At 37.4% G+C, this 13,447-nt stretch overlaps 1 protein-coding gene across 4 annotated transcripts in view; it reads left to right on the top strand.

The window, feature by feature from the left end:
* The window catches only part of SEC24B (SEC24 homolog B, COPII coat complex component), a 99,638-nt gene that overhangs the window by 42,916 nt on the left and 43,275 nt on the right, over nt 1-13,447 (top strand). For 2 of the 4 annotated variants that reach the window (XM_043570676.1, XM_043570685.1), the window contains exon 4: nt 359-463. The exons of the other annotated variants lie outside the window; for them this stretch is intronic. In XM_043570676.1, the coding sequence (XP_043426611.1) occupies nt 359-463 (105 nt within the window). The remainder of the gene's footprint in view (nt 1-358; nt 464-13,447) is intronic. 4 annotated transcript variants of the gene reach the window in all.

Genomic DNA, 13,447 nt, shown 5'->3' with positions numbered 1-13,447 from the left:
GAATGCGCAGTCCCAAAGGATGTATGCCACAAGGGCCCCAAGGTCAATGAAGGTAAACATGTATGGAGCTCAGTTAAATTTTCAGAGTATCACTGCAGTTTCCTAAATATTATCAGCGTAATACGTGGTACGTTTTTCACACTTAAACCAGTTATTATAAAAGCTGCTTTTACTAAACTGCTTTGCAGAGATTTTCTAATGGTTCCAGTTTTGATAATAAGTTTGCTAACATTAAAATGCATGCTGGGATGTTCTTTAGAATGTCAGAGTTCTTTCTCACTTTTGATGCAATGTCAAAATTTTATTTCTCATCTTTCCTGTTGGTTTGACTCTTGTGTTTGTGCTTTCCACTTTACAGGCATGCAGTATGGTGACTATGTTAATAATCAAGCTAGCTCCGCACCAACTCCCTTGTCATCAACTTCCGATGATGAGGAAGAGGAGGAGGAGGATGAGGAAGCAGGTCTGCTTTAGCTTTACACCAGTTCTTGATCTTTTCCTACTCAAGCTTTCTTTTTATGTCCACAGTCTGTTAGCCTTTAAAACAAGAGTGTCTGCAGATTTAGCTCAATGAACTTGCTTGGTTTGGGTTATAGAAGGTTGGTTCACTTGAAATGAGGTGTTTTTGCTTGTTTTATTTTTCCTCCTTTGGACATCTCTACCATTTTGTAAGTAACGACACATCTTTCATGATGATAGAGTGCTTTCTTCTTTCAGAAATGCATTTCCTCTCATGTCACATGCCAAAGAATGAGTCCTAACTGAAGCTTTTGGCTTATGGATTGCTTTAGCACCCTTTGAGGAATAATGTTTTGTTTTCTGCTCTGCATGCTACCTAAACTAATCAAAATGAACCACATGGATTTTATAATACTGATAGAGAAATTAACAGTGTTTCTTTGAGGTCCTTTTTGGTCCTTCTTGTTATATATTTAGGAGGCCCAAAATTTGTAGTTATGATCTTGCTTCATGAAGTAGTAGTTCAGATCTTGGTAGGGGAAGAAGTTGTACATATGATTATGTGTTGCAGCCTGTTGAATATCTTTTTCTGGCTTTGTTGGGTAGAGCACTACTAAACATTAACCAGTTCAGTTCCTCCATTACTCTAACAGTTTAAGACAACCATTAAGGCAGATATTTCAAATTATATATAGCCATGATTCTCCTGTTATTTTTATTATCGAATGGAAGGATTTGCTCTATAAACAGTATGTTTAAACAAAAGTTTATTGGGGCGCCTGGGTGGCTCAGTCAGTTGGGTGTCTGACTTTGGGTCAGATCATGATCTCGCGGTCCATAAGTTCAAGCCCCACGTCGGGCTCTGTGCTGACAGCTCAGAGCCTGGAGCCTGTTTCAGATTCTGTGTCTCCTTCTCTCTCTGACCTTCCCCTATTCACGCTCTGTCTCTCTCTGTCTCAAAAATGAATAAACGTTAAAAAAATAAAAATAAAAAAATAAAAATAAACAAAAGTTTATTTCCTGTGCATTTTTAAAATATTCAGATCCTGGGGCACCTGAGTGGCTCAGCTGGTTAAGCGTCCGACTTTGGCTCAGGTCATGATCTCACAGTTTGTGAGTTCAAGCCCCACGTCGGAGTCTGTGCTGACAGCTCGGAGCCTGGAGCCTGCTTCAGATTCTGTGTTTCCCTCTCTCTGTCCATCCCTGGCCTGTGGTCTGTCTCTGTCTCCCAAAAATAAGTGTTAAAAAAAAAAATTTTTTTTTTAAAAAAAGAGGATTGACTATATTCAAATACTGGTTAAAAAAAATATTCAGATCATTATGCACAATTCGAGGAAGGGTAAAAAATAGAGGGTTACAGTGGGGAGTAATTTTTTTTTACCTTAAATATATAAAATACCCATCTATCTTTTTGGATTTTTAGTAATGTTTAATTTTTAAATAATTTTTTAAAAATTTCAGCCTTATAGAAACATTGGTAAGAAGAGGAAAAGAAATTCCCATATACACTTAGATAAACCATTTTTGCCCCACTTACTTCATAATTCCACATTTTTTCCTGCATCGATTGAAAGTAAGTTGGAGATATCATATAGTTCCTTATTATAGGAACAATGTCTTACATAACACAGTGCAGTTATCAGGATATTAAACACTGGTGCAATATCAGCTACACAGCCCATAGTCACAGCTCAACAGTTGTCTCAGTAAGATCGTTTATAGCTATTTTCATGGTCCAGGATCCAATTCAGGGTCATCCATCGAGTTTTGTTGCCATTTCTATTTAGACTCTTACCATCTGAGATAGTGTGTTAACCTTTCTTTTTCTTGACTATGACAATTTTGAAGAATATAGGCTAGTTGTTTTGTAGAATGTACCTCACTTTGGGTTTATCTGATGTATCCTTGTGATTAGATTCAAATCATGTATTTAGGCAGGATTACCACTAAAGTAGTGTGTTCTTAGTGCATTCTCTCCAAGGCACATGATGTTGATTTGTTTCCATATTGATGATGTTAACTTTGATCACTTGATTAAAATGGTGTCTTCCAGGTTTTTCCACAGTAAAGTTACTTCTTTTTCCTCTTGGAGTTAATAAATAATTTGTGGGGAGAGGTGCTGGAGGGGCTCAGTCAGTGAAGCATCTGACTCTTGGTTTCAGCTCAGGTCACGATCTCAGGGTTTTGTGAGTTCAAGCCCCACATCAAGCTCTGTGCTGGCAGCCGGAGGCCTGCCTGAGATTCTCTCTCTCCCTCTCTCTTTCTACCCCTCCCCACTTGTGCTATCTTGGTCTCTCTCAAAATAAATAAACTTAAAAAAATTTTTTTTGGCAGGGGCACCTGGGTGGCTCAGTTGGTTGAGTCTCCGACTTCAGCTCGGGTCATGATCTTCTGGTCTATGAGTTCAAGCCCTGTGTCGGGCTCTGTGCCGACAGCTCAGCCTGGAGCCTGCTTCAGATTCTGTGACTCCTCTCTCTGCCCCTCCCCCCATTCATGCTCTATCTTTCTCTGTCTCAAAAATAAATAAACATTAAAATTTTTTTTTTTTTTTTTTTAATTTTTTTTTTTCAACGTTTATTTATTTTTGGGACAGAGAGAGACAGAGCATGAATGGGGGAGGGGCAGAGAGAGAGGGAGACACAGAATCAGAAACAGGCTCCAGGCTCTGAGCCATCAGCCCAGAGCCCGACGCGGGGCTCGAACTCACGGACCGCGAGATCGTGACCTGGCTGAAGTCGGACGCTTAACCGACTGCGCCACCCAGGCGCCCCTTAAAATTTTTTTTAATAAATAATTTCTGGGGAGATTTTTTTGATAGCATGTAATGCCCTGTTCTTTACTATAAACTTTCACTCAGTTTAGGTATTCATTGCTGATTTTCTAATTCCAACATTCCTTCAATATTTATGAGCCAAGGTTTCACTGTAAAGGAGAACTTTTTCTTCTCCCTTGTTGACTTCTTTGGGTTCATATTGATTCATGGATTCTTACTTTATTCACTAGGTAATAATCTATTACAAACATTGGTTATTTTGATAGCAACTTATCCTAGTTTTGGCCCAGTGACAGCTCCTTCAAACTGTTTTTTAAAAATGTTCCCATGGGGTCACCTGGGTGGCTCATTCGGTTAAGCATCTGTCTTTGGCTCAGGTCATGATCTCACGGTTCGTGAGTTCAAGCCCCACGTTGGGCTCTGTGCTGACAGCTCAGAGCCTGGAGCCTGCTTCGGATTCTGTCCCCCTTCTCTCTGCCTCTCCCCTGCTCATGCGCGCACTCTCTCGCTCGCTTGCTCGCTCTTTCTGTGTCTCTCCCCCTCACTCTGTCTCAGAAATAAACATTAAACAAACAAACAAACAAACAAACAAATAAATAAATAAATAAAAGTATTCCCATGAAGGCCACCTGGGTGTCTCAGTCGATTAAGCGTCTGACTTTGACTCAGGTCATGAACTGACAGCCTGTGGGTTCCAGCCCCGCATTGGGCTCTGTAGGAACAACTCAGAGTGTGGAGCCTGCTTCAGATCCTGTGTCTCCTTCTCTTTCTCTCTGCCCCTCCCACACTTGTGCTCTATCTCTCTCTCAAAAATAAATATTAAAAAAAAATTTTTTTTAATGTTTCCATGAGTCTTTAAGCATATATTTTAAGCACATTGAGGTCTCAGTAAGATGTTCCTAGCTCATCTTACATTGCTTCAACCATGGACTGAGCTTTTTCTCCAAATAGTCCTATTTTGTTTAGTGGAAAAGGGTATTTTAATGAAACCAAGATCTGACTGTAGTGTGTCGATATTGCTACTAAATGGATTATTGTTCCCAGGCCCTGAATTATTACTATTTAATGTATATGTTATTCAGATCCTCTCATCCTTATTTTGCACATTCCAAAAATGTGTTATTTTGTATAATGTTGTCAGCCTAAATTACTCTCATTTAAAAAAAATCTTTTTAATTCCAGTATAGTTAACTAAATTACTCTCATTTTTATTCTGCTTGCAATTAAGTGCAGTTGTTGAAACTTCTGTTTCCTTAGACTGAAAAAAATTTGGAAATCAAAAAGATTAAGCATTTATGGTTTTTTCTCCAATTACCTTATCTTGTTTAACCATTTTTTTTCTTGAATATATTACAGATTTAAAATTCTGAGTTCTTTTTTTTTTTTTAAAGGTTTTATATAAATTCCAGTCAGTTAACATACAGCATAATATTAGTTTCAGGTGTACAATAGTGATTCAGCACGTCTGTACATCACCCTGTGCTCATCACAGCAAATGCACTTTTTAATCCCCATCACATACTTCCCCCATCTCCTCACCCACCTCCCTTCTGGTAACTGTCAGTTTGTTCTCTATAGTTGAGTTTGTTTCTTGGTGTTTGCCCCTTTCCCCCTTTTCTTCCTCTTGGCTCATTTGTTTTGTTTCTTAAATTTCACATATGAGTGAAATCATACGGTATTTGTCACTTAGCATAATATTCCAGCTCCATCCACAGCCTTGCAAATGGCAACATTTCACCCTTTTTTATGGCTGAGGAATATTCCATTGTAGATATTCATATACCATATCTTTATCCATTCATCAATTGATAGTTGGGGCTATTTCCATAATTCGGCTATTGTAGATGATGCTGCTATAAATATCGGGTGCATGTATCCTTTTGAATTAGTATTTTTGTATTCTTTGGGTAAATACCTAGTAGTGTAATTGCTGGATCTTAGGGTCGTTCTGGTTCTAATTTTTTGAGGAACCTCCATACTGTTTTCCAGGGTGGCCACACCAGAAAAATTTCTGAATTCTTAACTCATGGCATTTGAACTATAATAATACCTAACATTTTTGAGTACTTACTGTATGCCAGTGCCGGCACTGAAGAGTTAATACGTCTCCCTGGGGTTTTGTGTCAGTGTTTCTAGATTCAAATCCTGACTTTGACCCTTCCTAGATTTGTGACAAGTTTCTTAAACTCATTGAGTCTCAGTTCGTTCATCTGTAAAATGGGAATAACAATACTAATGAGATTACATATGGTTATTTTAAGGGTTGAAGGTTTTCTTTGTAAAGAGCCTAGAACACTATCTGGCAAATGGTAAGGACTCAAAAAGATTAATTGTCGTTGCTAACATTGAGATGATGTTTGTTTGTTTGTTTGTTTGTTTTTTTGATAGTGAGTGGGGGAGGGGCAGAGAGGTAGAGAATCCCAAGCAGTCCCCATTCTGTCAGCACAGAGCCCAACATGGGGCTCCAACTCACAAACTGCGAGATCATGAGCTGAGCCAAGATCAGGAGTTGGATGTTTGACCAACGGAGCCACCCAGGCGCCCTGAGATTATATTTTTATTTCAGTTTATTCTTCTCCACAATCCTGTAAGGCAGAGATAATTGGCTTCATTTTACAAATGAGTTGACTATGATCTGAACAAGCTAAGTAACATTTGTCTCTGGTCCAACAACTACTAAGCAGCAGAGTGGGGAGTCAAACCAAGGCCTCTTTGTCTACACGAAGGTGTGAAAGAGAAAAGGTGTGAAAGAGTCTCTATCTCCTAGTGAGAACACAAAGCACTGGAGTAGGAAGGAACTAAAGGGCACGTGGCAGTAGTCACTACTCTATTACGTACATATTATCTTCCTCCTGTGCCTTTTTTTTTTATTATGGAACAAAATAATAAGACTATACCATGGACAGTTTTACTAGAATCCTGGTGTTCTCAATCCATGGTTTGTTAAAAAAGTCATATGTTTGTTGATTGCAAATTAAAGACGTGTTTTGAGTAGGAAAGAAAGCAGTCAAGGAAAAATTTGCTTTTTTTTCTTAAAGATTTTATTTTTAAGTAGTCTCTGACACCCAACATGGGGCTGGAACTTAGAACCCTGAGGTCAAGAGTCACATGTTCTGCCAACTGAGCCAGCCGGGCACCCCAGAGATCTTAGCTTTTAAATGAATTTTAGGGGCACCTGGGGACAGGGGCACTCAGTCAGTTGAGCATCTGACCCTTGATTTCTGCTCAGGCCATATTTTAGGGTCTTGGGATAAAGCCCCACGTTGGGGTCCATGCTAAGAATGGAGCCTGCTTAAGATTTTCTTTCTTGATAAAATTTAAATGAATGAATGAATGAGTGAATGAATTTTAGTTTTATTTTTTTAAACCTGCTCAGTTGCGATAATTTTTTCCTATGTAAAGAGGTAAAAGACAGTGGTTCAAGTTGTGGGGATTACATATAAGTATCTATAATAAAGAGATTTGGAGTGCTCTACTTTTTAAGCATTCCAGTGGTATTCATTCCTTATATTCATAAGATTTTTGTGTGTTTTGTTCACATGGAATTGTTCTCCAATTTTGAAAAAATTTATCAAACAACAACAAAATATTAATGGGCAGGTTTGGAAATCAGTAAAATTCCTCTTTATGGTAAAAGAAACTACTTGTTTAGCTTTTCACTTATTAAAGCTTATGGTTTTCTTGACAACAAGGTTACGCAACAGTCCAGTACAGGAATATTTTTTTTTTAACTTTCGATTTTAAAGGAAAACTTTTATTTCAGTTTCAATGTTACATTTACAATCTAATTATATTTTCTAAATGACATGCTATAGGTAGACTTTCTTTTAAAAATTTTCTCACGAAATACACACTAGAAAACTACAATAGGATTTTTACTAGGGGCAGTCATATTTTGTTAGAAGCTCCTAAAAGTTCAGAATTGTTGGAGAATAAACTTTAAAGGAAACTTGAGCAACTAGCAAGCTGTCAGGTTCCCATATGGTTTTATCTTAAATTCTTCTCTTCAGTTTATTTGGTCTCAGGTATTGACTCCTTTCGTTGTTAGTGCTAGAGTGGACCTTCTGTTAGTTTTAGGTACTGTACTGCAGACAGATACTGTCAGACTTGTAATAGTAAGGGATACCAACTTGAAAGTGGGAGTGAAAGGGAAGAGCAATGGAATAAAAATGGAGAAGTGAAATAATGTCAAAGAGGGAAGTAACGCAAAGACTAATTCAGAGTTTAGGCTGTGCTCAGCCCTGTTCCCTGAAAAACACTGTCAGTTAATCTTCAGTTACCTGCTATACAAACTCTCAGTCACCTTTCCTCTAGGGAATTTTCAGGTTAGGAAATGGCCAGAGAACAACAGGAAGCTTTCTTACATGGCTCTGGGAATGTGACAGCTTGGTGCTACATTTTGTAAGTGCTATTGGAATAAAACTTTTGATTTTTCGTAATGAGTTTTAAGGTCATAGTTCTTGTTTGACTTTCACACAAGCTAATAGTAATTACTCAGTGCTAGGTGCTGCATCAGAGTTAATGATATGTTTATGGTTTGCCTTGGGAATTTTAAAAGATAATGTCGTATTTTGACACAGAATGAGTTAAAGTCGACGCCTGTAGATAACAAGACTTTATTGGCCTACTTAGGTCTCACTTCCAAAGAGAATTTTTCTTTTTGTTTATTCAAGTATGTAATACAGTATTATTAACTGTAGTACTAGAGCTGTACATTAGATTTCTAACCGTATTCATCTTATAACTAGAAGTATGTACTCTTTGACCAATACCTCCCCCCTTTTCCCACCCCTGAAGAGAATCCTTAAAAGGTTCAAATCTGTCTTTCCCTTTATTTGATGTACTATTTTATTATTTTAACAAGTAAATATCTTTTAGCTGAATTCAATACATATGGAACGGATTTTTTAAATTTTATAAATTGAACACATGTCCTGGGTCTCTGAAGGATATAAAAGGATATTCATGCTACAAGAAAAGTATTTGAGGGTTTTCAGTATTCATATACATTTTTTTTAATGTGGTACCTGTTACCTGAATAATTAGCTTGTAAACATCCTGTACATAGATATATGATTGCTATAGCTGTAAACTCCCAACTTGATGAGAAGCAGAATATTAGGGGTTCAGTGGGAGGAAATTTGGTACCAGCATCTAGAGTTAAAATTTTAAAGGTACTTTCAAATAGAAATAGTATTCAAGTAGTAAGATGTCTAGGCTAGCCCCAAATATGATTAAGTGCAATACTAAACATTTGAAAATGCTTTATTTTTTTCCCCAGCCAGCAAATGTATAGTATTTAGTCAATAATATAGATTATGTGGTATATAAGTGTCTGCAAACTGGACCTATGTAATGTTTAAGAATGTGGACAAGTCCCAAAGCTATTCGTTTAACTAAAGCCAGCTTGTACCCAGAAAGCAATATTTTGCTTGGTATTATGGTTCCAGAGATTAAGACAGCAGCATAGCCTCCTCCTCAAATATGATAGGAAAGCATATATGATTACAATATATCTTGAAAAGTACATTAATTAGGAGTTGAAAAAATGTCCCAGCATAGGAGTAGAAATGATTTTCCATGCATGTATCAGAAAGGTTTTATGGAGGATTTGAAATTTGAAGGATGAGTAGGAATTTGCCATGTGGAAGAACAGAATCTAGGCTAGTGAACCAATATATACGGTGTATAAATGCCAGGAAAGATGGTGTGTTGGGTGCAGAATGAGATCAGTGTGATTGCATCATAAGGTAAAAGAGAAAATGGTATAGGAATAGGAGAGAAATAGAGGTGAAGAGAGCAGGTGGGAGCCACATTTTGTAGTTCCTGTTTTGATAAAAGGTACTTAGACTTTATTCTGTAAGATGGTAGGAGAATTGTGAAGGTGCTTTTAAGCATGTTCAGAATGTCAACTTGTAAGTTACATAATGTACCTCTTTAAAAAAAAAAACGCCGCAGGGGCGCCTGGGTGGCGCAGTCGGTTAAGCGTCCGACTTCAGCCAGGTCACGATCTCGCGGTCTGTGAGTTCGAGCCCCGCATCAGGCTCTGGGCTGATGGCTCAGCGCCTGGAGCCTGTTTCAGATTCTGTGTCTCCCTCTCTCTCTGCCCCTCCCCCGTTCAGGCTCTGTCTCTCTCTGTCTCAAAAATAAATAAACGTTAAAAAAAAAAAAAAAAACGCCGCTTTGACTTGTTCTGGCAGTGATGGCATGACCTAAGTAGAATTAATCTAAACATTAAATTTTAGAAAAGTTTGAGTCTGTAGTTCATGTGGATTTATCCAAATAAACTTTTATCATTGATAAACTTTTTTGTCAATGATAAACTTTTATCATTGCTTTGCTATTTCAACAAGTTCAAAATAGAGATTTGCATTGGTTCTTTTCTTCTGAAAGTGAATTTTAAAGTTTATTTATTTGTTTTGAGAGAAAGTGAGCAAAGGAGAGGCAGAGAAAGAAAGAATCCCAAGCAGGCTCTGCATTACACGCTGAGCCTGACGTAGGGCTTGATCTCAAAATGGTGAGGCCATGACCTGAGCTGAAATCAAGAGTCAGATGCTTAACTGACTGAGCCACCCAGACACCCCTGAAAGTGAATTTTAAAGTAAACTAGCAGGTTTCAAATTTTTCAATAAATAAAACAGTATTTGTACAAAATTAATACTTTAAAGTTTGTAGATATAGCATTATTATTAAAATTGGCCAAATTTTTAAGCATTAATATTTGATTTGGCATGAAGGAAGCTAAGCAGCATAAGTAGTATGTTCCTTAAAGTAATTTGATACATGTAAGCAATCTTACCTTTCAACTTAATTTTTTTTCAAGAATAATTATTTCTTGATATTTATAAAAATTTTTCTTGATCAGAGAGAATGCTATGGTATTTTTTTTAACAATAGCTTTATTGAAATACCATAAAATTCACTCATTTAAATTGTACCATTTGGCAGTTTTATATTAACAAAGTTCTGCAACCATTGCTATGTAATACCAAAACATTTTTATTACCCCCAAGTAGAAACTTTCTGCCTTTTAGCAGTCACTTCCTGTTCTTAATTCTTGTACGTACACACACACACACACACACACACACACACACGCGCGCGCGCTTACAGCTCTGGGCAACCACTACTCTACTTTTTGTGTCTAGATTTTTCTATTCTAATATTTCATATAAATAGATTATTTAATATGTGGATTTTTGTGACTGACTTCTTTTTCTTTAAGGCATGATGTTTTCGGGGTTCATCCATGTTGTTGCATGTATCAATACTTCCTTCCTTTTTATTGCTGAATAATATTTAATTGTGTAGATACATCCCATTTTGTTTATCCATTCACAAGCTGATGGACTTTTGGGTTTCCACTTTTTAGCCATATGAATAATGCTGCTGTTAACATTCATGTGCAGCTTTTTGTGGAGGTGTGTGTTCTCATTTCTCATAAGTGGAATTGCCAAGTCATAAGGTAGCTCTGTTTAACCTTCTAGAAACTGTCAAGGTGTTTTCCAACATGACCGTGCCGTTTTCCAGTCTCATGAAGTTTTCAGTGTCTGCACATTCTTGCCAAAACTTGGGATTATCTGTCTTTTCAATTATAGCCATCCCGGTGGATATGAAGTGGCATCTCATTGTTACTCTGATTCTCATTTCCTTAGTGGCTGATGATGTTGAGCATCATTTCATGTATTTATTGGCTCTTTATCTTCTTTGGAGAAATCTCTTTTTAAGCCCTTTACCCATTTTTAATTTGGTTGTCTTTTTATTGTTGAGTTATAAGAATTCTTTTTATATTCTGGATACTAGACCCTCATCAGATGTATGATTTGCAAATATATTCTCCCATTCTGGGGGTTGTCTCTTTTTTTTCCCCCATGGTATTGTTTGGAGCCCAAAAGTTTTTAAGTTGATAAAATCCAATTTATTTTTTTCTTTTTGTTGCTTGTGGCTTTAATGTCATATTTAAGAGTCCTTTGCCAATCCAAGGTCATGAAGATTTACTTCTGTACTCTAAGAGTTGTAGTGCTTACATTTAGGTCTGTGATCCATTTGGAGTTAATTTTAGTGTAAGGTGTAAGGATGGGATGAAAGTCATGTAACATGAAATTAACCATTTTAAAGTGTATCATTCAGTGTCAGTAGTATAACCTCCTCTATCTGATTCTAGCATTTTGGTTGCTGTGCAGTCACCACTTCTATCTAGTTCTAACTTTGTGAAGGTACTGAATGGATAGAACTAAACTTTCATCCTACCAAAAGGAAACTCTTTTCATTAAGTAGTAACTTCCCAATTTTCACTTCTCTCAGCCCCTGGAAGCTGGTCTACTTTGTATCTCTGGAGACTTAACCCATTCTGGATATTTTATATAAATAGAATCATATAATTATGACCTTTTGTGTCTCACTTCTTTCATTTAGCATGTTTTCAAGGATCATTCACACTGTAGCATGTATCAGTACTTTATTCCTTTGTATAGCTGAAAAATATCCCAGGCATTTTGTTTATCCATTCATCTGTTGATGAATATTTAAGTTTTGGTGTCTTGCGGAGGGGAGGGGTGGATTTACTAAACAAAGATTTTATTTTATTATTGAAGAATAGTTAACATACAATGTTATATTAGTTTTAGATGTGCAGCATAGTGATTTGACAATTCTGTACATTACTCAGTGCTCATTGCAATAAATGTAGTCACTGTGTGTCACCATACAGTGTTTTTACAGTATTATCGATTATATTCCCTATGTTGTATTTTCATCGCCATGACTGATTTTATTTTATAACTGGAAGTTTGTACCTCTTAATCACTTTCACCTACTTTACCCATACCCCTACCTGCCTCCCTCTGGCAACCACCAGTTTGTTCTTTGTAGTTAAGAGTCTGTTTTCTTGGGGCACCTGGGTGGCTCAGTCGGTTAAGCGTCCGACTTCGGCCCAGGTCACGATCTCATGGTTTGTGAGTTCGAGCCCCACATCGGGCTCTATGCTGACAGCTCAGAGCCTAGAGCCTGCTTCAGATTCTGTGTCTCCCTCTATGTCCCTCCCCTGCTTATGCATTCTCGCTCTCTCTCTCAAAAATAAACATTAAAAAAATTTTTTTAAGTGTTTTCTTGTTTATTTGTTCACTTGTTTTCTAGATTCTACATCTAAGTAGAATCATATGCCGTTTATTCTGACTTATTTTACTTAGCATAATACCCTCTAGATCCATCCATGTTATAGCACATGGCAAGATGTCATTCTTTTTTATGACTAATATTCTTGTGTGTGTGCATGTGAGTGTGTGTGAGTGTGTGTGTGTGTGTGTGTGTGGTGACATTTTCTTTATCCATTCATCTATCAGTGGACATTTGGGTTGCTTCTGTATCTTGGCTATTATAAATAATGCTGCAGTGAACATAGGGGTGCACATATCTTTTCAAATTAGCTTTTTGGTTTTGGGGGGTAAATACCCAGTAGTGGAATTTTTGGATTGTATGGTATTTTGGGGTTTTTTTGAGGAACCTCCATACTGTTTTCCATAGTGGCTGTACCAATTTACATTCCCACCAACAGTGCGTGAGGGTTATGTCTCCTTCACATCCTGACCAACACCTTTTTTTTTTTTTTTTTTTTGATGTTTATTTTTGAGAGAGAAACAAAGACAGAGCATGAGCAGGGAAGGGGCAGAGAGAGAGGGAGACACAGAATCCGAAGCAGACTCCAGGCTCTGAGCTGTCAGCACAGAGCCCCACATAGGCTTGAACTCAAGAACCGCGAGATCATGACCTGAGCCGAAGTCAGAGGCCCAACCGACTGAGCCACCCAAGTGCCCCTGACCAACACTTTTTATTTCTTGTGTTTTTGATACTAGCTAGTCATTCTGACTAGTATGAGGTGATATCTCATTGTGGTTTTGATATGCATTTCCCAGCTGATTAGTGATGTTGAGCGTCTTTTCATGTGTCTGTTAGCCATCGGTATGTCCTTTCTGGAAAAAATGCCTATTCCAGACCTCTGCCCATTTTTTAATCAGACTGTTTTTTGATGTTGAGTTTTTATGAGTCCTTTATATAATATTAGCCCTTTACCAGATACATGATATACAAATATCTTTTCCATTCAATAGTTTGCCTTTTTGTTTTGTTAATGGTTTCCTTTGCTATGTGCAAGCTTTTTATTTTGATGTAGTCCCAGTAGTTTATTTTTCCTTTGTTTCCCTTGCCTGAGGAAACATA

Source organism: Prionailurus bengalensis, chromosome B1 (assembly GCF_016509475.1).
Source record: "Prionailurus bengalensis isolate Pbe53 chromosome B1, Fcat_Pben_1.1_paternal_pri, whole genome shotgun sequence".
NCBI lineage: Eukaryota > Metazoa > Chordata > Mammalia > Carnivora > Felidae > Prionailurus > Prionailurus bengalensis.
This window is presented reverse-complemented; position numbering and strand designations above follow the sequence as displayed.